The sequence below is a fragment of the Pseudophryne corroboree genome, chromosome 8 (genome assembly GCF_028390025.1).
Source record: "Pseudophryne corroboree isolate aPseCor3 chromosome 8, aPseCor3.hap2, whole genome shotgun sequence".
NCBI lineage: Eukaryota > Metazoa > Chordata > Amphibia > Anura > Myobatrachidae > Pseudophryne > Pseudophryne corroboree.
The window spans coordinates 491,231,939-491,256,982 of record NC_086451.1 but is presented as its reverse complement, the minus strand read 5'-3'; the positions used below and the strand labels follow the sequence as shown (position 1 = coordinate 491,256,982).

General features: G+C 48.2%; 1 protein-coding gene across 3 annotated transcripts in view; it reads right to left on the bottom strand.

Moving 5' to 3' along the window:
* EXOC3L2 (exocyst complex component 3 like 2) overlaps positions 1–25,044 on the bottom strand; it is a 399,789-nt gene that overhangs the window by 166,786 nt on the left and 207,959 nt on the right. For 2 of the 3 annotated variants that reach the window (XM_063938456.1, XM_063938455.1), the window contains exon 2: positions 8,191–8,657. In XM_063938456.1, the coding sequence (XP_063794526.1) occupies positions 8,191–8,647 (457 nt within the window). In that variant the 5' untranslated portion in view covers positions 8,648–8,657. The remainder of the gene's footprint in view (positions 1–8,190; positions 8,658–25,044) is intronic. The other variant, XM_063938457.1, reaches the window with a different exon arrangement.

Genomic DNA, 25,044 nt, shown 5'->3' with positions numbered 1-25,044 from the left:
CTTCCAACATGACCTCTCCAGGAGGACACAATGCTCTGCTCCTGCTCTTCCCTCTTACTGTATGATTACCATCACCTGTGCTGTACCCTAATACTGACCCAGTGCTCATACCTATGTCATACCTCCCAACATGACCTCTCCAGGAGGACACAATGCTCTGCTCCTGCTCTTCCCTAATACTGTATGATTACCATCACCTGTGCTGTACCCTAATACTGACCCAGTGCTCATACCTATGTCATACCTCCCAACATGACCTCTCCAGGAGGACACAATGCTCTGCTCCTGCACTTCCCTCTTACTGTATGATTACCATCACCTGTGCTGTACCCTAATACTGACCCAGTGCTCATACCTATGTCATACCTCCCAACATGACCTCTCCAGGACACAATGCTCTGCTCCTGCTCTTCCCTCTTACTGTATGATTACCATCACCTGTGCTGTACCCAAATACTGACCCAGTGCTCATACCTATGTCATACCTCCCAACATGACCTCTCCAGGAGGACACAATGCTCTGCTCCTGCACTCCCCTCTTACTGTATGATTACCATCACCTGTGCTGTACCCTAATACTGACCCAGTGCTCATACCTATGTCATACCTCCCAACATGACCTCTCCAGGAGGACACAATGCTCTGCTCCTGCTCTTCCCTCTTACTGTATGATTACCATCACCTGTGCTGTACCCTAATACTGACCCAGTGCTCATACCTATGTCATACCTCCCAACATGACCCTCTCCAGGAGGACACAATGCTCTGCTCCTGCACTTCCCTCTTACTGTATGATTACCATCACCTGTGCTGTACCCTAATACTGACCCAGTGCTCATACCTATGTCATACCTCCCAACATGACCTCTCCAGGAGGACACAATGCTCTGCTCCTGCTCTTCCCTCTTACTGTATGATTACCATCACCTATGCTGTACCCTAATACTGACCTAGTGCTCATACCTATGTCATACCTCCCAACATGACCTCTCCAGGAGGACACAATGCTCTGCTCCTGCACTCCCCTCTTACTGTATGATTACCATCACCTGTGCTGTACCCTAATACTGACCCAGTGCTCATACCTATGTCATACCTCCCAACATGACCTCTCCAGGACACAATGCTCTGCTCCTGTTCTTCCCTCTTACTGTATGATTACCATCACCTGTGCTGTATCCTAATACTGACCCAGTGCTAATACCTATGTCATACCTCTAACATGACCTCTCCAGGAGGGACACAATGCTCTGCTCCTGCTCTTCCCTCTTACTGTATGATTACCATCACCTGTGCTGTACCCTAATACTGACCCAGTGCTCATACCTATGTCATACCTCCCAACATGACCTCACCAGGAGGACACAATGCTCTGCTCCTGCACTTACCTCTTACTGTATGATTACCATCACCTGTGCTGTACCCCAATACTGACCCAGTGCTCATACCTATGTCATACCTCCCAACATGACCTCTCCAGGAGGACACAATGCTCTGCTCCTGCTCTTCCCTCTTACTGTATGATTACCATCACCTGTGCTGTACCCTAATACTGACCCAGTGCTCATACCTATGTCATACCTCCCAACATGACCCTCTCCAGGGGGACACAATGCTCTGCTCCTGCTCTTACCTCTTACTGTATGATTACCATCACCTGTGCTGTACCCTAATACTGACCCAGTGCTCATACCTATGTCATACCTCCCAACATGACCTCACCAGGAGGACACAATGCTCTGCTCCTGCACTTACCTCTTACTGTATGATTACCATCACCTGTGCTGTACCCTAATACTGACCCAGTGCTCATACCTATGTCATACCTCCCAACATAACCTCTCCAGGAGGACACAATGCTCTGCTCCTGCTCTTCCCTCTTACTGTATGATTACCATCACCTGTGCTGTACCCTAATACTGACCCAGTGCTCATACCTATGTCATACCTCCCAACATGACCTCTCCAGGAGGACACAATGCTCTGCTCCTGCACTCCCCTCTTACTGTATGATTACCATCACCTGTGCTGTACCCTAATACTGACCCAGTGCTCATACCTATGTCATATCCCCCAACATGACCTCTCCAGGAGGACACAATGCTCTGCTCCTGCTCTTCTCTCTTACTGTATGATTACCATCACCTGTGCTGTACCCTAATACTGACCCAGTGCTCATACCTATGTCATACCTCCCAACATGACCCTCTCCAGGAGGACACAATGCTCTGCTCCTGCTCTTCCCTCTTACTGTATGATTACCATCACCTGTGCTGTACCCTAATACTGACCCAGTGCTCATACCTATGTCATACCTTCCAACATGACCTCTCCAGGAGGACACAATGCTCTGCTCCTGCTCTTCCCTCTTACTGTATGATTACCATCACCTGTGCTGTACACCAATACTGACCCAGTGCTCATACCTATGTCATACCTCCCAACATGACCTCTCCAGGAGGACACAATGCTCTGCTCCTGCTCTTCCCTCTTACTGTATGATTACCATCACATGTGCTGTACCCTAATACTGACCCAGTGCTCATACCTATGTCATACCTCCCAACATGACCTCTCCAGGACACAATGCTCTGCTCCTGCTCTTCCCTCTTACTGTATGATTACCATCACCTGTGCTGTACCCTAATACTGACCCAGTGCTCATACCTATGTCATACCTCCCAACATGACCTCTCCAGGAGGACACAATGCTCTGCTCCTGCTCTTCCCTCTTACTGTATGATTACCATCACCTGTGCTGTACCCTAATACTGACCCAGTGCTCATACCTATGTCATACCTCCCAACATGACCTCTCCAGGAGGACACAATGCTCTGCTCCTGCTCTTCCCTATTACTGTATGATTACCATCACCTGTGCTGTACCCTAATACTGACCCAGTGCTCATACCTATGTCCTACCTCCCAACATGACCTCTCCAGGAGGACACAATGCTCTGCTCCTGCTCTTCCCTCTTACTGTATGATTACCATCACCTGTGCTGTACCCTAATACTGACCCAGTGCTCATACCTATGCCATACCTCCCAACATGACCTCTCCAGGAGGACACAATGCTCTGCTCCTGCACTTCCCTCTTACTGTATGATTACCATCACCTGTGCTGTACCCTAATACTGACCCAGTGCTCATACCTATGTCATACCTCCCAACATGACCTCTCCAGGAGGACACAATGCTCTGCTCCTGCTCTTCCCTCTTACTGTATGATTACCATCACCTGTGCTATACCCTAATACTGACCCAGTGCTCATACCTATGTCATACCTCCCAACATGACCTCTCCAGGACACAATGCTCTGCTCCTGCTCTTCCCTCTTACTGTATGATTACCATCACATGTGCTGTACCCTAATACTGACCCAGTGCTCATACCTATGTCATACCTCCCAACATGACCCTCTCCAGGAGGACACAATGCTCTGCTCCTGGTCTTCCCTCTTACTGTATGATTACCATCACCTGTGCTGTACCCTAATACTGACCCAGTGCTCATACCTATGTCATACCTCCCAACCTGACCTCTCCAGGACACAATGCTCTGCTCCTGCTCTTCCCTCTTACTGTATGATTACCATCACCTGTGCTGTACCCTAATACGGAGCAGCGCCCCCTTATACCTCCCAACATGACCCTCTCCAGGAGGGACACAATGCTCTGCTTCTGGACTTTTTTCTAAATTTTTAAGATTGTCTGCACCTGTGTTGAACAGGGTAATGGTGATGTCTCATAAATTAAGAGGGAAGTTCAGGAGCAGAACATTGTGTCCCTCCTTGAGAGGGTCATGTTGGGAGGTATGCCCCCTGTCTCCACACTATTATACGGAGCAGCGCCCCCTGTCTCCTCACTATTATACGGAGAAGTGCTCCCTGTCTCCTCACTATTATACGGAGCAGCGCCCTCCTGTCTTCTCACTATTATTCGGAGCAGCGCCCCCTGTCTCCACACTATTATACGGAGCAGCGCCCCCTGTCTCCTCACCATTATATGGAGAAGTGCTCCCTGTCTCCTCACTATTATACGGAGCAGCGCCCTCCTGTCTTCTCACTATTATACGGAGCAGCGCCCCCTGTCTCCACACTATTATATGGAGCAGCGCCCCCTGTCTCCACACTATTATACGGAGCAGCATCCCCTGTCTCCTCACTATTATATGGAGAAGTGCTCCCTGTCTCCTCACTATTATACGGAGCAGTGCCCCCTGTCTGGACACTAATATATGGAGCAGCATCCCCTGTCTCCACAATATTATACGGAGCAGCGCCCCCTGTCTCCACACTATTATACGGAGCAGCGCCCTCCTGTCTCCTCATTATTATACGGAGCAGCGCCCCCTGTCTATACACTATTATACGGAGCAGCACCCCCTGTCTCCACACTATTATACGGAGCAGCGCCCTCCTGTCTCCTCACTATTATACGAAGCAGCGCCCCCTGTCTCCTGACTAGTACACGGAGCAGCGCCCCCTGTCTCCACACTAGTATACGGAGCAGCGCTCCCTGTCTCCACACTATTATACGGAGCAGCACCCCCTGTCTCCTCACTAGTATACGGAGCAGCGCCCCCTGTCTCCTCACTATTATACGGAGCAGCACCCCCCTGTCTCCTCACTATTATACGGAGCAGCACCCCCCTGTCTCCACACTATTATACGGAGCAGCACCCCCCTGTCTCCACACTATTATACGGAGCAGCGCCCCCTGTCTCCTCACTATTATACGGAGCAGCACCCCCTGTCTCCTCACTATTATACGGAGCAGCACCCCCTGTCTCCTCACTATTATACGGAGCAGCGTTTCCTGTCTCCTCACTATTATACGGAGCAGCACCCTCCTGTCTCCACACTATTATACGGAGAAGTGCCTCCTGTCTCCACACTATTATACGGTGCTGCACCCCCTGTCTCCTCACTATTATACGGAGCAGCACCCCCCTGTCTCCACACTATTATACGGAGCAGCGCCCCCTGTCTCCTCACTATTATACGGAGCAGCACCCCCTGTCTCCACACTATTATACGGAGCAGCACCCCCTGTCTCCTCACTATTATACGGAGCAGCGTTTCCTGTCTCCTCACTATTATACGGAGCAGCACCCTCCTGTCTCCACACTATTATACGGAGAAGTGCCTCCTGTCTCCACACTATTATACGGTGCTGCACCCCCTGTCTCCTCACTATTATACGGAGCAGCGTCTCCTGTCTCCACACTATTATACGGAGCAGCGCCCTCCTGTCTCCTCACTATTATATGGAGCATCGCCCCCTGTCTCCACACTATTATACGGAGCAGCACCCCCTGTCTCCATACTATTATACGGAGCAGCACCCCCTGTCTCCTCACTATTATACGGAGCAGCGTCCCCTGTCTCCTCACTATTATACGGAGCAGCACCCTCCTGTCTCCACACTATTATACGGAGCAGCGCCCCCTGTCTCTACACTATTATACGGAGCAGCACCCTCCTGTGTCCACACTATTATACGGAGCAGCGCCCCCTGTCTCCATACTGTTAAACTATCTAGTCACTATTATACGGAGCAGCGCCCCCTGTCTCCTCACTAGTATACGGAGCAGCGTCCCTGTCTCCACACTATTATACGGAGCAGCACCCCCTGTCTCCTCACTAGTATACGGAGCAGCGCCCCCTGTTTCCTCACTAGTATACGGAGCAGCGCCCCCTGTCTCCTCACTATTATACGGAGCAGCACCCTCCTGTCTCCACACTATTATACGGAGCAGCGCCCCCTGTCTCCACACTATTATACGGAGCAGCACCCTCCTGTGTCCACACTATTATACGGAGCAGCGCCCCCTGTCTCCATACTATTAAACTATCTAGTCACTATTATACGGAGCAGCGCCCCCTGTCTCCTCACTAGTATACGGAGCAGCGCTCCCTGTCTCCACACTATTATACGGAGCAGCACCCCGTCTCGTCACTAGTATACGAAGCAGCGCCCCCTGTCTCCTCACTATTATACGAAGCAGCGCCCCCTGTCTCCTGACTATTATACGGAGCATCGCCCCCTGTCTCATGACTATTACACGGAGCAGCGCCCCCTGTCTCCTCACTATTATACGAAGCAGCGCCCCCTGTCTCCTGACTATTATACGGAGCAGCGCCCCCTGTCTCCTCACTATTATACGAAGCAGGGCCCCTGTCCCCTCACTATTATACGGAGCAGCGCCCCCTGTCTCCTGACTACTACACGGAGCAGCGCCCCCTGTCTCCTCACTACTACACGGAGCAGCGCCCCCTGTCTCCTCACTATTATACGGAGCAGCGCCCCCTGTCTCCTGACTATTATACGGAGCAGCGCCCCCTGTCTCCTCACTATTATACGAAGCAGCGCCCCCTGTCTCCTGACTATTACACGGAGCAGCGCCCCCTGTCTCCACACTAGTATACGGAGCAGCGCTCCCTGTCTCCACACTATTATACGGAGCAGCACCCCCTGTCTCCTCACTAGTATACGGAGCAGCGCCCCCTGTTTCCTCACTAGTATACGGAGCAGCGCCCCCTGTTTCCTCACTAGTATACGGAGCAGCGCCCCCTGTCTCCTCACTATTATATGGAGCATCGCCCCCTGTCTCCACACTATTATTCGGTGCAGCACCCCCTGTCTCCTCACTATTATACGGAGCAGCGCCCCCTGTTTCCTCACTAGTATACGGAGCAGCGCCCCCTGTTTCCTCACTAGTATACGGAGCAGCGCCCCCTGTCTCCTCACTATTATATGGAGCAGCGCCCCTGTCCCCTCACTATTATACGAAGCAGCGCCCCCTGTCTCCTCACTATTATACGGAGCAGCACCCTCTGTCTCCTCACTATTATACGGAGCAGCACCCCCTGTCTCCTCACTATTATACGGAGCAGCGCCCCCTGTCTCCTCACTATTACACGGAGCAGCGCCCCCTGTCTCCTCACTATTATACGGAGCAGCGCCCCCTGTCTCCTCACTATTATACGGAGCAGCGCCCCCTGTCTCCTCACTATTATATGGAGCAGCGCCCCCTGTCCCCTCACTATTATACGAAGCAGCGCCCCCTGTCTCCTCACTATTATACGAAGCAGCGCCCCCTGTCTCCTCACTATTATACGGAGCAGCGCCCCCTGTCTCCTCACTATTATACGAAGCAGCGCCCCCTGTCTCCTCACTATTATACGGAGCAGCGCCCCCTGTCTCCTCACTATTATACGGAGCAGCGCCCCCTGTCTCCTGACTATTACACGGAGCAGCGCCCCCTGTCTCCTCACTATTATACGGAGCAGCACCCCCTGTCTCCTCACTATTATACGGAGCAGCGCCCCCTGTCTCCTCACTATTATACGGAGCAGCACCCCCTGTCTCCTCACTATTATACGGAGCAGCGCCCCCTGTCTCCTCACTATTATACGGAGCAGCGCCCCCTGTCTCCTCACTATTATACGAAGCAGCGCCCCCTGTCTCCTGACTATTACACGGAGCAGCGCCCCCTGTCTCCACACTAGTATACGGAGCAGCGCTCCCTGTCTCCACACTATTATACGGAGCAGCACCCCCTGTCTCCTCACTAGTATACGGAGCAGCGCCCCCTGTTTCCTCACTAGTATACGGAGCAGCGCCCCCTGTTTCCTCACTAGTATACGGAGCAGCGCCCCCTGTCTCCTCACTATTATATGGAGCATCGCCCCCTGTCTCCACACTATTATTCGGTGCAGCACCCCCTATCTCCTCACTATTATACAGAGCAGCGCCCCCTGTTTCCTCACTAGTATACGGAGCAGCGCCCCCTGTCTCCTCCCTATTATATGGAGCAGCGCCCCCTGTCCCCTCACTATTATACGAAGCAGCGCCCCCTGTCTCCTCACTATTATACGGAGCAGCACCCCCTGTCTCCTCACTATTATACGGAGCAGCACCCCCTGTCTCCTCACTATTATACGGAGCAGCGCCCCCTGTCTCCTCACTATTATACGGAGCAGCACCCCCTGTCTCCTCACTATTATACGGAGCAGCGCCCCCTGTCTCCTGACTATTACACGGAGCAGCGCCCCCTGTCTCCTGACTATTACACGGAGCAGCGCCCCCTGTCTCCTGACTATTACACGGAGCAGCGACCCCTGTCTCCTGACTATTATAAGACAGTATTATAAGATATGTGGCTTGTGCAGATCCTCTCACCTGACAGAGGCTCTCGCGTCTTCTCTGGTTCCCGGATCACTTCGTTACGTTCTGGCAACACTTCCACCATGGACTCCCTCCGTGACCGGTTGCCTGCACCTCCTCCTCCTCCACCAAGCCACAGGAAGGAGAGCCGCTTCACCCCTCCGCCAGGACCCCCTCCCTCCTCTTCACCTCCCTCCTTCTTGCGCCCCAGAGACAGGAGACTCACATCCTCTGACTTGCGCCTTCCCCTCCTTTTCTCTGGGGCTCCTCGGACCCCTAAGAGACTTTTTCCTCCTTTCCAGAAAGGTGACAGTCCAGCAATCTTCTCCAATGTTCCTCTGCGCTTTGCGTCTGACCCCATTGGGTCCCTCTTGCCTTCCCCTTCATCCTCCTGGAAAGGGTTACCCCCCTCAGGGGAGGGACGGTCTAGGGGGGTGTCCTCATCAAAGGGATTGGGGGCTGTCACTGGCATGGTCTCAGTTCTGGAGATTGTAAGAGAAACAGAAAAAAACAATGGTAATTATCATCTCTCTCCCCTCCCCCATTTCTCATTCTCACTTTCACTTAGTGACCTGCTGCATGCAGAGTCCCCGATACAAAGTCCTATTCCCATAGTCCCTCCTTACTCTGCACACTCTGCTATTCCCTGCGCACTAAACATTCTCTAATACTCTGCTATTCCCCGCGCACTACACATTCTCTACTACTCTGCTATTCACTGCGTACTACACATTCTCTACTACTCTGCTATTCACTGCGTACTACACATTCTCTACTACTCTGCTATTCACTGCGTACTACACATTCTCTTATACACTACTATTCCCCGCGCACTACACATTCTCTACTACTCTGCTATTCCCTGCGCACTAAACATTCTCTAATACTCTGCTATTCACTGCGTACTACACATTCTCTACTACTCTGCTATTCACTGCGTACTACACATTCTCTTATACACTACTATTCCCCGCGCACTACACATTCTCTACTACTCTGCTATTCACTGCGTACTACACATTCTCTAATACTCTGCTATTCACCGCGCACTACACATTCTCTAATACTCTGCTATTCCCCGCGCACTACACATTCTCTAATACTCTGCTATTCCCCGCGCACTACACATTCTCTAATACTCTGCTATTCCCCGCGCACTACACATTCTCTAATACTCTGCTATTCACCGCGCACTACACATTCTCTACTACACTGCTATTCACTGCGTACTACACATTCTCTTATATACTGTATTCCCCGCGCACTACACATTCTCTACTGCTCTGCTATTCCCCGCGCACTACACATTCTCTAATACTCTGCTATTCACTGCACACTACACATTCTCTAATACTCTGCTATTCCCTGCGCACTACACATTGGGGGTCATTCCGAGTTGTTCGCTCGTTAAAAATCTTCGCATCGCAGCGATTTTCCGCTTAATGCGCATGCGCAATGTCCGCACTGCGACTGCGCCAAGTAAATTTGCTATGCACTTAGGAATTTTACTCACGGCTTTTTCATCGTTCTGGCGATCGTAATGTGATTGACAGGAAATGGGTGTTACTGGGCGGAAACAGGCCGTTTTATGAGCGTGTGGGAAAAAACGCTACCGTTTCCGGAAAAAACGCGGGAGTGGCTGGAGAAACGGGGGAGTGTCTGGGCGAACGCTGGGTGTGTTTGTGACGTCAAACCAGGAACGACAAGCACTGAACTGATCGCAGATGCCGAGTAAGTCTGGAGCTACTCAGAAACTGCTACGAGGTGTGTAATCGCAATATTGCGATTACATCGTTCGCTATTTTAAGATGCTAAGATTCACTCCCAGTAGGCGGCGGCTTAGCATGAGCAAATCTGCTAATATCCGCTTGCGAGCGAACAACTCGGAATGACCCCCATTCTCTTATACTCTGCTATTCACTGCACACTACACATTCTCTAATACTCTGCTATTCACTGCGCACTACACATTCTCTACTACTCTGCTATTCCCTGCGCACTACACATTCTCTAATACTCTGCTATTCCCCGCGCACTACACATTCTCTAATACTCTGCTATTCACCGCGCAATACACATTCTCTACTACTCTGCTATTCACTGCACACTACACATTCTCTAATACTCTGCTATTCTCTGCGCACTACACATTCTCTAATACTCTGCTATTCACTGCGTACTACACATTCTCTTATACACTGCTATTCACTGCACACTACACATTCTCTAATACTCTGCTATTCCCTGCGCACTACACATTCTCTTATACTCTGCTATTCCCTGCGCACTACACATTCTCTAATACTCTGTATTCCCCGCGCACTACACATTCTCTAATACTCTGCTATTCACCGCGCACTACACATTCTCTACTACTCTACTATTCCCTGCGCACTACACATTCTCTATTACACTGTTATTCCCTGCGCACTTCACATTCTCTAATACTCTGCTATTCCCTGCGCACTACACATTCTCTAATACTCTGCTATTCCAGTACAATGCACCCACTGTACACCACACATTCTGTATCACTCTGCTATTCACAGCGCACTACACATTCTCTTATACTCTGCTATTCACAGCGCACTACACATTCTCTAATACTCTGCTATTCCAGTACAATGTACCCACTGTGCACCACATGTTCTGTATCACTCTGCTATTCACCGCGCACTACACATTCTTTTATACTCTGCTATTCACCGCACACTACACATTCTCTAATACTCTGCTATTCCCTGCGCACTACACATTCTCTAATACTCTGCTATTCACTGCGCACTACACATTCTCTAATACTCAGCTATTCCCTGCGCACTACACATTCTATAATACTCTGCTATTCCAGTACAATGCACCCACTCTACACCACACATTCTCTACTACTCTACTATTCCCTGCGCACTACACATTCTCTACTACTCTACTATTCCCTGCGCACTACACATTCTCTAATACTCTGCTATTCCAGTACAATGTACCCACTGTACACCACACGTTCTGTATCACTCTGCTATTCACCGCGCAGTACACATTCTCTTATACTCTGCTATTCACCGCAAACTACACATTCTGTAATACTCTGCTATTCCAGTACAATGCAGCCACTGTACACCACATGTTCTGTATCACTCTGCTATTCACCGTGCACTGCACATCCTCTAATACTCTGCTATTCACTGCAAACTACACATTCTCTACTACTCTGCTATTCACTGCGCTCTACACATTCTCTACTATCCTGCTATTCACCGCGCACTACACATTCTCTAATACTCTACTATTCCAGTACAATGTACCCACTGTACACCACATGTTCTGTATCACTCTGCTATTCACCGCACACTACACATTCTCTAATACTCTGCTATTCCCTGCGCACTACACATTCTCTAATACTCTGCTATTCACTGCGCACTACACATTCTCTAATACTTTGCTATTCCCTGCGCACTACACATTCTATAATACTCTGCTATTCCAGTACAATGCACCCACTCTACACCACACATTCTGTATCACCCTGCTATTCACCGCGCACTACACATTCTCTACTACTCTACTATTCCCTGCGCACTACACATTCTCTAATACTCTGCTATTCCAGTACAATGCACCCACTGTACACCACACGTTCTGTATCACTCTGCTATTCACCACGCAGTACACATTCTCTTATACTCTGCTATTCACCGCAAACTACACATTCTGTAATACTCTGCTATTCCAGTACAATGCACCCACTGTACACCACACGTTCTGTATCACTCTGCTATTCACTGCGCACTACACATTCTCTTATACTCTGCTATTCACCGCAAACTACAGATTCTCTAATACTCTGCTATTCCAGTACAATGCACCTACTGTACACCACACGTTCTGTATCACTCTGCTATTCACCGCGCACTACACATCCTCTAATACTCTGCTAATCAACGCGCACTACACATTCTCTAATACTCTGCTATTCACTACGCACTACACATTCTCTAATACTCTGCTATTCACTACGCACTACACATCTCTAATACTCTGCTATTCGCCGCGCACTACACATTCTCTAATACTCTGCTATTCACTACGCACTACACATTCTCTAATACTCTGCTATACACTGCGCACTACATATTCTCTAATACTCTGCTATTCACTACGCACTACACATTGTCTAATACTCTGCTATTCACATAGTCCATCCTTACTCCGCACACTCTGCTATTCACTGCGCACTACACATTCTCTACTACTCTGCTATTCCAGTACAATGCACCCACAGTACACCACACGTTCTGTATCACTCTGCTATTCACCGCGCACTACACATTCTCTAATACTCTGCTATTCACTACGCACTACACATTCTCTAATACTCTGCTATTCACCGCGCACTACATATTCTCTAATACTCTGCTATTCACTACGCACTACACATTCTCTAATACTCTGCTATTCACATAGTCCCTCCTTACTCCGCACACTCTGCTATTCACCGCGCACTACACATTCTCTACTACTCTGCTATTCACTACGCACTACACATTCTCTAATACTCTGCTATTCACTACGCACTACACATTCTCTAATACTCTGCTATTCACATAGTCCCTCCTTACTCCGCATACTATGCTATTCACTGTGCACTACACATTCTCTACTACTCTGCTATTCCAGTACAATGCACCCACAGTACACCACACGTTCTGTATCACTCTGCTATTCACCGCGCACTACACATTCTCTAATACTCTGCTATTCACTGCGCACTACACATTCTCTAATACTCTGCTATTCTAGTACAATTCACCCACTGTACACCACACGTTCTGTATCACTCTGCTATTCACCGTGCGCTACACATTCTCTAATACTCTGCTATTCACCGCGCACTACACATTCTCTAATATTCTGCTATTCACTACGCACTACACATTCTCTACTACTCTGCTATTCCAGTACAATGCACCCACTGTACACCACACATTCTGTATCACTCTGCTATTCACCGTGCACTACACATTCTTTAATACTCTGCTATTCCAGTACAATGCACCCACTGTACACCACACGTTCTGTATCACTCTGCTATTCACCGCACACTACACATTCTCTAATACTTTGCTATTCACCGCGCACTACACATTCTCTAATACTCTGCTATTCACTGCAAACTAAACATTCTCTAATACTCTGCTATTCCAGTACAATGCACCCACTGTACACCACACGTTCTGTATCACTCTGCAATTCACGGTGCACTACACATTCTCTATTACTCTGCTATTCACTGCGCTCTACACATTCTCTACTACTCTGCTATTCACCGCGCACTACACATTCTCTACTACTCTGTAATTCCAGTACAATGCACCCACTGTACACCACACGTTCTGTATCACTCTGCTATTCACCGCGCAGTACACATTCTCTACTACTGTGCTATTCCAGTACAATTCACCCACTGTACACCACAGATTCTCTAATACTCTGCTATTCACTGCGCACTACACATTCTCTAATACTCTGCTATTCACTGCGCACTACACATTCTCTACTACTCTGCTATTCCAGTACAATTCACCCACTGTACACCACACGTTCTGTATCACTCTACTATTCACCGTGCAGTACACATTCTCTAATACTCTGCTATTCACCGCGTACTACACATTCTCTAATACTCTACTATTCACTGCGCACTACACATTCTCTAATACTCTGCTATTCCAGTACAATTTACCCACTGTACACCACACGTTCTGTATCACTCTGCTATTCACTGCGCACTACACATTCTCTTATACTCTGCTATTCACTGCGCACTACACATTCTCTAATACTCTGCTATTCACTGCGCACTACACATTCTCTAATACTCTGCTATTCCAGTACAATTCACCCACTGTACACCACACGTTCTGTATCACTCTGCTATTCACTGCGCACTACACATTCTCTTATACTCTGCTATTCACTGCGCACTACACATTCTCTTATACTCTGCTATTCACTGCGCACTACACATTCTCTAATACTCTGCTATTCACTGCACACTACACATTCTCTAATACTCTGCTATTCACCGCGCACTACACATTCTCTTATACTCTGCTATTCACTGCGCACTACACATTCTCTAATACTCTGCTATTCACTGCACACTACACATTCTCTAATACTCTGCTATTCACTGCACACTACACATTCTCTAATACTCTGCTATTCCAGTACAATGCACCCACTGTACACCACACGTTCTGTATCACTCTGCTATTCACTGCACACTACACATTCTCTAATACTCTGCTATTCACTGCGCACTACACATTCTCTACTACTCTGCTATTCCAGTACAATGCACCCACTGTACACCACACGTTCTGTATCACTCTACTATTCACCGCGCACTACACATTCTCTTATACTCTGCTATTCCAGTACAATTCACCCACTGTACACTACTCGTTCTGTATCACTCTGCTATTCACTGCACACTACACATCCTGCACACTCTGCTATTCACTGTTCATTCTGTATCACTCTGCTATTCACCGCACACTACACGTTCTGTACTACTCTGCTATTCAAGTACAATGCACCCACTGTACCCTACACGTTCTGTATCACTCTGCAATCGTTCGGACTATACACACCCACTGTACATTGCGCACTCTCTATCACTCTGCACAGTATGTACTGGGATGACCCAGGTTCAGTTTGAAAGGGGCCAACCGAGGAATAATCTGGGATAAGGGCAGTGGGAAAGGGGTCGGATTCAGATTTGCAATGAGAAAGGAAAATTACACACTAACCTGCTACATAGAGTGTGTGACTGCGCTCACTCTGTGACATCACCAACGAGTCACACACTAACCTGCTACATAGACTGTGTGACTGTGGTCACTCTGTGACATCACCATCCAGTCACACACTAACCTGCTACATAGACTGTGTAACTGCTCTCCCTCTGTGACATCACCATCCAGTCACACACTAACCTGCTACATAGACTGTGTGACTGCACTCACTCTGTGACATCACCATCCAGTCACACACTAACCTGCTACATAGACTGTGTGACTGCACTCACTCTGTGACATCACCATCCAGTCACACACTAACCTGCTACATAGACTGTGTGACTGCGCTCACTCTGTGACATCACCATCCAATCACACACTAACCTGCTACATAGACTGTGTGACTGCGCTCACTCTGTGACATCACCATCCAGTCACACACTAACCTGCTACATAGACTGTGTGACTGCGCTCACTCTGTGACATCACCATCCAATCACACACTAACCTGCTACATAGACTGTGTGACTGCGCTCACTCTGTGACATCACCATCCAGTCACACACTAACCTGCTACATAGAGTGTGTGACTGCGCTCACTCTGTGACATCACCATCCAATCACACACTAACCTGCTACATAGAGTGTGTGACTGCGCTCACTCTGTGACATCACCATCCAATCACACACTAACCTGCTACATAGAGTGTGTGACTGCGCTCACTCTGTGACATCACCATCCAATCACACACTAACCTGCTACATAGAGTGTGTGACTGCGCTCACTCTGTGACATCACCAACGAGTCACACACTAACCTGCTACATAGAGTGTGTGACTGCGCTCACTCTGTGACATCACCATCCAATCACACACTAACCTGCTACATACTGTGTGACTGCTCTCACTCTGTGACATCACCATCCAGTCACACACTAACCTGCTACATAGACTGTGTGACTGCTCTCACTCTGTGACATCACCGAGTCACACACTAACCTGCTACATAGACTGTGTGACTGTGCTCACTCTGTGACATCACCATCCAGTCACACACTAACCTGCTACATAGACTGTGTGACTGCACTCACTCTGTGACATCACCACCCAGTCACACACTAACCTGCTACATAGACTGTGTGACTGCACTCACTCTGTGACATCACCATCCAGTCACACACTAACCTGCTACATAGAGTGTGTGACTGCGCTCACTCTGTGACATCACCATCCAGTCACACACTAACCTGCTACATAGACTGTGTGACTGCGCTCACTCTGTGACATCACCATCCAATCACACACTAACCTGCTACATAGACTGTGTGACTGCTCTCACTCTGTGACATCACCATCCAGTCACACACTAACCTGCTACATAGACTGTGTGACTGCTCTCACTCTGTGACATCACCAACGAGTCACACACTAACCTGCTACATAGACTGTGTGACTGTGCTCACTCTGTGACATCACCATCCAGTCACACACTAACCTGCTACATAGACTGTGTGACTGCACTCACTCTGTGACATCACCACCCAGTCACACACTAACCTGCTACATAGACTGTGTGACTGCACTCACTCTGTGACATCACCATCCAGTCACACACTAACCTGCTACATAGAGTGTGTGACTGCGCTCACTCTGTGACATCACCATCCAGTCACACACTAACCTGCTACATAGACTGTGTGACTGCGCTCACTCTGTGACATCACCATCCAGTCACACACTAACCTGCTACATAGACTATGTGACTGCGCTCACTCTGTGACATCACCATCCAGTCACACACTAACCTGCTACATAGACTGTGTGACTGCGCTCACTCTGTGACATCACCATCCAATCACACACTAACCTGCTACATAGACTGTGTGACTGCGCTCACTCTGTGACATCACCATCCTATCACACACTAACCTGCTACATAGACTGTGTGACTGCGCTCACTCTGTGACATCACCATCCAGTCACACACTAACCTGCTACATAGACTGTGTGACTGCGCTCACTCTGTGACATCACCATCCACTCACACACTAACCTGCTACATAGACTGTGAGAGGTCACACTACTTTTTTTCGGAGCGTGCGCCACAGGCGCGCTGGAGGCCCTGATTTTGAAGCTGGAGGTATGAATTTAGTGTAAGCGGAACATAGGAGATATCTCCTGCATTGGCAGACCACAGTCCCCATTATCCTCAGAGTACAATCTAGCAAGCTGAGCTTTTTAGTGACATCACCACTGTAGCGGGATCTTCTGAACCCTTCCCAGAATCCTCCATGCTTCTCACCTCCTCCCTGTCACCCACTCTATATGCTCAGCTCATACGCAGTGAGAAAGTCGGAAAGCTTTGACTGTTCCATAAAGTCTTCTCCAGGACAACATCTTATTGGATTTATGATCCCGGCTGGTTATTCTTGATATATTGCCCATAGTCATCATCTCATAACAGCTAATGGCAGCTATAAGAGATGTTTTCTACCTGGGCTAAAATGAAATTGTTCATAAATATGCCCCAAAGTCTTAAAATGAAAAAGAGTAAATGAAAATATGATCACTGGGAACCAATTGACTTGACATCAGCAGCCATAGTACAAGTGACATAATATCAGGGTTGCAGAAAAACTGAGCGATTTTGTTCCGGGACTATGGAGTAGAAGATGGTTTAAGAGAAGGAGAAGCACATGAGGGAAGAGGGCCCTGTTCGTGAGAGCTTACATTCTAAAGGAGAGGGGCAGACAGGCAGGGGTGACACAGATGGAGTAGACAGTGAGCGTGGAACAGAGGGTTTAGGATGAAAGTTTACTGGGCTTGGTGAAGAAGGGAGTCTCGAGAGCCCATTTGTAGAGAGGCAGAGAGTCTGAGGAGTAAAGGTAGAAAATCCCAGAGATTGGGAGCAGCACGTGCAGAGTCTTACAGGTAATCAGTAGTCAGGAGAGTCAGCATGCGTTAGCGGAGTGAAGATGACTGGTGGGAGTGTAGAGGGAGATAAGGTCAGAAATGTAACTTTGAGCCTTGTGAGATTGAGAAGCTTGAATTGGAATCAGAAGGAGAAGAGGAGCCACTGAAGGGCATGTAGGAGAGGGGAGGTGCATTTGGTGAGGAAGATGAGCCGGGCAGCAGCATTGAGGATAGATTGGAGCATACTTGCCTACCTGACCCTCTCCATGAGGGAGAAAATGCTCTGTTCCTGGACTTTCCTGGTAATGTATGATTGCCATCACCTGTGGTGAAACACCTTTCTTATCAATTACCTGGCTCACCACAGGTGATGGCAATCATACATTACCAGGAGAGTCCAGGAATAGAGCATTGTCTCCCTCATGGAGAGGATCAGGTAGGCAAGTATGGATTGGAGTGGAGAGAGGTATGTGTCAGGGAGGTCAGTCAGGAGGATATTGCAGTAATCCAGTCTGAAGAAGACCAGTGAGTGGATGAGGGTCTTAGTAGCGTCCTGGGTGAGAAAGGGTCTGATCCTGGAAATATATTTTAGATGAAAATGACAGGTTTGTGAGAGGTGCTGAATGTGTGGTTTGCAGGAGAGGGAGGAGGCAAGGATTACTCCAAGACAGCCCACTTGGGGACTAGAGGAGACAGTAGTGCCATCAATAGATAATGAGATTGTAAGAGGTGAGGTTGTGCGGGGGGGTGGGAAGATGACTAGCTCAGTCTTAGACTGTGTTAAGTTTAAGAACGTGCTGGGATATCAAAGAAGAGGTAGCAGAGAGACAGTTAATATATGAGTGAGGAAAGTGGGGGAGAGGTCAGGGGAGGAAAGGTAGATTTGAGTGTCATCAGCATAGAGATGATATTACAAGTCAAAAGGGGTGGTCTTCAGTTTGCCGGCTGTCGGGATCCCGGCGCACAGTATACTGGCGCCGGGATCCCGACAGCCGGCATACCGACACTTTTTCTCCCTCTTGGGGGTCCACGACCCCCCTGGAGGGAGAATAAATAGCGTGCGCGCGCATAGTGCGCCACCATGCCCACAGCATGGCGAGTGCAGCGAGCCCACAAGGGGCTCACCCAGCTGTCGGTATGCCGGCGGTCGGGATTCCGGCACCGGTATGCTGGTCGCCGGGAGCCCGGGCCGTCGGCATACCCTACTACACCTGTCAAAAGAGCTAATAAGCTCACCTAAAAAGGACATATAGAGAGAGAAAAGTAGAGAACCAAGAACAGAACCTTGGTGGGACACCTACAGTAAGTGGAAGTGGGGGGAATTAGAGTCATGAGAGGAGACAGAGAAGGAATAGTCAGAGATAGCCAGGAGAGGGCAATATCATTCAGACCAAGGGACTGAAGGATTTGCAGGAGAGGGTGGTCCACAGTGTCAAAAGCAGCAGAGAGGTTACAGAAAATAAGAGGAGAATACTGAATAGTAGCCCTTGGATTTAGCAGAATGGAGGTCATTGCAGACTTTCATGAGGGCAGTTTCAATGGAGTGGAGAGGATGGAAGCCAGACTGGAATGGGTCAAGCAGTGAGTGGGAGGAAAGAAAGGCAGTAAGGCGGTTGTAGATAATATACTCAAGGAGTTTGAAAACAAAAAGGGAGGAGAGAGATGGGTCAGTAGTTGGAGAGAGTGTTTGGATCAAGTGTAGGTTTTTTTAAGAATAGAGGAGACAAGTCCATGCTTGAAGGCAGAGGGAACAGTGCCAGATGAGAAAGATTGAGGTTGACAAGATGGGACAGCAGAAGGAGAGAGGTAGTGGAGGAGGTGGGAAGGGATAGGGTCAAGTGAGGAGGTAGAGGGGGATGAACAGATAAGAACTAGGACTTCCTCACCAGATACATTAGGTTAAGGTGTTTGCAAGAGTGGATGGGGAAGGGTGGTAAGGGAAAGGAGGTGGCTGGTTGCTAATGGTCTGGTGTGATGTGATGTCCTGATGTATGGTGTCAATTTTGGATGTGAAGTAAGTGGCAAAGTCAAGAGCAGAGAGTTGAAGACAGGAGATGAGGTTGGGGTGGGAGATGAGAGTGGCAAAGAGGTGGTGGGGGTCCGAAGACTGGGAGGAGATGAGGTTCTTGAAGTATGACTATTTGGTGAGGAAAAAGGCAGCACTGAAGGATGAGAGCATACGTTTGAGATGGAGGAAGTCTGCCTTAAAGTGCAATTTTCCTCACTGTCACTCAGTGGTAAGTGGTCATTTTTGGATATATCCAGTGTTGGACTGGGGCATGAAGGGCCCACCGGTGGAATGCAGTGGTTGGGGCCCATACTTATTTGTGTGACCATCCACCATAGAGGCTTTTGATAACTATTAGAGAGTGCATAATCTTGGCACCTTTATAAATATACAAGTATATAAAATAAACACTGCTAGTGCATGCATGATAATGTCTCAGATCATACTTACCTACTCTCCCGGAAGCTACGGGAGGCTCCCGGTTTTTGGGGTAGCCCCCCGTGCCCCCGGAAGAGTGGGCAGGTCTCCCGCATCCTGCTCGCACCCTAGTGATGCGAGCAGGATGGAGAGATAACCTCCCGTTGGGTGGAGAAGGGGTTAAAATGACGCAAATCTCGTCATTTTAGCTAGAGATGAGCGGGTTCGGTTTCTCTGAATCCGAACCCGCCAGAACTTCATGTTTTTTTTCACGGGTCCGAGCGACTCGGATCTTCCCGCCTTGCTCGGTTAACCCGAGCGCGCCCGAACGTCATCATGACGCTGTCGGATTCTCGCGAGGCTCGGATTCTATCGCGAGACTCGGATTCTATATAAGGAGCCGCGCGTCGCCGCCATTTTCACACGTGCATTGAGATTGATAGGGAGAGGACGTGGCTGGCGTCCTCTCCGTTTAGAATAGATTAGAGAGACACTTGATTTACTAATTTTGGGGAGCATTAGGAGTACTCAGTACAGTGCAGAGTTTTGCTGATAGTGACCAGTGACCACCAGTTTTATTTATAATCCGTTCTCTGCCTGAAAAAAGCGATACACAGCACACAGTGACTCAGTCACATACCATATCTGTGTGCACTGCTCAGGCTCAGGCCAGTGTGCTGCATCATCTATTATCTATATATAATATTATATATATCTGTCTGACTGCTCAGCTCACACAGCTTATAATTGTGGGGGAGACTGGGGAGCACTACTGCAGTGCCAGTTATAGGTTATAGCAGGAGCCAGGAGTACATAATATTATATTAAAATTAAACAGTGCACACTTTTGCTGCAGGAGTGCCACTGCCAGTGTGACTAGTGACCAGTGACCTGACCACCAGTATATATAATATTAGTAGTATACTATCTCTTTATCAACCAGTCTATATATTAGCAGCAGACACAGTACAGTGCAGTAGTTCACGGCTGTGGCTACCTCTGTGTCAGCACTCGGCAGCCCGTCCATAATTGTATATACCACCTAACCGTGGTTTTTTTTTCTTTCTTTATACATACATACTAGTTACGAGTATACTATCTCTTTATCAACCAGTCTATATATTAGCAGCAGACACAGTACAGTGCGGTAGTTCACGGCTGTGGCTACCTCTGTGTCGGCACTCGGCAGCCCGTCCATAATTGTATATACCACCTAACCGTGGTTTTTTTTTCTTTCTTTATACATACATACTAGTTACGAGTATACTATCTCTTTATCAACCAGTCTATATTAGCAGCAGACACAGTACAGTGCGGTAGTTCACGGCTGTGGCTACCTCTGTGTCGGCACTCGGCAGCCCGTCCATAATTGTATATACCACCTAACCGTGGTTTTTTTTTCTTTCTTTATACATACATACTAGTTACGAGTATACTATCTCTTTATCAACCAGTCTATATATTAGCAGCAGACACAGTACAGTGCGGTAGTTCACGGCTGTGGCTACCTCTGTGTCGGCACTCGGCAGCCCGTCCATAATTGTATATACCACCTAACCGTGGTTTTTTTTTCTTTCTTTATACATACATACTAGTTACGAGTATACTATCTCTTTATCAACCAGTCTATATATTAGCAGCAGACACAGTACAGTGCGGTAGTTCACGGCTGTGGCTACCTCTGTGTCGGCACTCGGCAGCCCGTCCATAATTGTATATACCACCTAACCGTGGTTTTTTTTTCTTTCTTTATACATACATACTAGTTACGAGTATACTATCTCTTTATCAACCAGTCTATATATTAGCAGCAGACACAGTACAGTGCGGTAGTTCACGGCTGTGGCTACCTCTGTGTCGGCACTCGGCAGCCCGTCCATAATTGTATATACCACCTAACCGTGTTTTTTTTTTCTTTCTTTATACATACATACTAGTTACGAGTATACTATCTCTTTATCAACCAGTCTATATATTAGCAGCAGACACAGTACAGTGCGGTAGTTCACGGCTGTGGCTACCTCTGTGTCGGCACTCGGCAGCCCGTCCATAATTGTATATACCACCTAACCGTGGTTTTTTTTTCTTTCTTTATACATACATACTAGTTACGAGTATACTATCTCTTTATCAACCAGTCTATATATTAGCAGCAGACACAGTACAGTGCGGTAGTTCACGGCTGTGGCTACCTCTGTGTCGGCACTCGGCAGCCCGTCCATAATTGTATATACCACCTAACCGTGGTTTTTTTTTCTTTCTTTATACATACATACTAGTTACGAGTATACTATCTCTTTATCAACCAGTCTATATTAGCAGCAGACACAGTACAGTGCGGAAGTTCACGGCTGTGGCTACCTCTGTGTCGGCACTCGGCAGCCCGTCCATAATTGTATATACCACCTAACCGTGGTTTTTTTTTTCTTTCTTTATACATACATACTAGTTACGAGTATACTATCTCTTTATCAACCAGTCTATATATTAGCAGCAGACACAGTACAGTGCGGTAGTTCACGGCTGTGGCTACCTCTGTGTCGGCACTCGGCAGCCCGTCCATAATTGTATATACCACCTAACCGTGGTTTTTTTTTCTTTCTTTATACATACATACTAGTTACGAGTATACTATCTCTTTATCAACCAGTCTATATTAGCAGCAGACACAGTACAGTGCGGTAGTTCACGGCTGTGGCTACCTCTGTGTCGGCACTCGGCAGCCCGTCCATAATTGTATATACCACCTAACCGTGGTTTTTTTTTCTTTCTTTATACATACATACTAGTTACGAGTATACTATCTCTTTATCAACCAGTCTATATATTAGCAGCAGACACAGTACAGTGCGGTAGTTCACGGCTGTGGCTACCTCTGTGTCGGCACTCGGCAGCCCGTCCATAATTGTATATACCACCTAACCGTGGTTTTTTTTTCTTTCTTTATACATACATACTAGTTACGAGTATACTATCTCTTTATCAACCAGTCTATATATTAGCAGCAGACACAGTACAGTGCGGTAGTTCACGGCTGTGGCTACCTCTGTGTCGGCACTCGGCAGCCCGTCCATAATTGTATACTAGTATCCAATCCATCCATCTCCATTGTTTACCTGAGGTGCCTTTTAGTTGTGCCTATTAAAATATGGAGAACAAAAATGTTGAGGTTCCAAAATTAGGGAAAGATCAAGATCCACTTCCACCTCGTGCTGAAGCTGCTGCCACTAGTCATGGCCGAGACGATGAAATGCCAGCAACGTCGTCTGCCAAGGCCGATGCCCAATGGCATAGTACAGAGCATGTCAAAACCAAAACACCAAATATCAGTAAAAAAAGGACTCCAAAACCTAAAATAAAATTGTCGGAGGAGAAGCGTAAACTTGCCAATATGCCATTTACCACACGGAGTGGCAAGGAACGGCTGAGGCCCTGGCCTATGTTCATGGCTAGTGGTTCAGCTTCACATGAGGATGGAGGCACTCAGCCTCTCGCTAGAAAACTGAAAAGACTCAAGCTGGCAAAAGCAGCACAGCAAAGAACTGTGCGTTCTTCGAAATCCCAAATCCACAAGGAGAGTCCAATTGTGTCGGTTGCGATGCCTGACCTTCCCAACACTGGACGTGAAGAGCATGCGCCTTCCACCATTTGCACGCCCCCTGCAAGTGCTGGAAGGAGCACCCGCAGTCCAGTTCCTGATAGTCAGATTGAAGATGTCAGTGTTGAAGTACACCAGGATGAGGAGGATATGGGTGTTGCTGGCGCTGGGGAGGAAATTGACCAGGAGGATTCTGATGGTGAGGTGGTTTGTTTAAGTCAGGCACCCGGGGAGACACCTGTTGTCCGTGGGAGGAATATGGCCGTTGACATGCCTGGTGAAAATACCAAAAAAATCAGCTCTTCGGTGTGGAACTATTTCAACAGAAATGCGGACAACAGGTGTCAAGCCGTGTGTTCCCTTTGTCAAGCTGTAATAAGTAGGGGTAAGGACGTTAACCACCTCGGAACATCCTCCCTTATACGTCACCTGCAGCGCATTCATAATAAGTCAGTGACAAGTTCAAAAACTTTGGGTGACAGCGGAAGCAGTCCACTGACCAGTAAATCCCTTCCTCTTGTAACCAAGCTCACGCAAACCACCCCACCAACTCCCTCAGTGTCAATTTCCTCCTTCCCCAGGAATGCCAATAGTCCTGCAGGCCATGTCACTGGCAATTCTGACGAGTCCTCTCCTGCCTGGGATTCCTCCGATGCATCCTTGCGTGTAACGCCTACTGCTGCTGGCGCTGCTGTTGTTGCCGCTGGGAGTCGATGGTCATCCCAGAGGGGAAGTCGTAAGCCCACTTGTACTACTTCCAGTAAGCAATTGACTGTTCAACAGTCCTTTGCGAGGAAGATGAAATATCACAGCAGTCATCCTACTGCAAAGCGGATAACTGAGTCCTTGACAACTATGTTGGTGTTAGACGTGCGTCCGGTATCCGCCGTTAGTTCACAGGGAACTAGACAATTTATTGAGGCAGTGTGCCCCCGTTACCAAATACCATCTAGGTTCCACTTCTCTAGGCAGGCGATACCGAGAATGTACACGGACGTCAGAAAAAGACTCACCAGTGTCCTAAAAAATGCAGTTGTACCCAATGTCCACTTAACCACGGACATGTGGACAAGTGGAGCAGGGCAGGGTCAGGACTATATGACTGTGACAGCCCACTGGGTAGATGTATG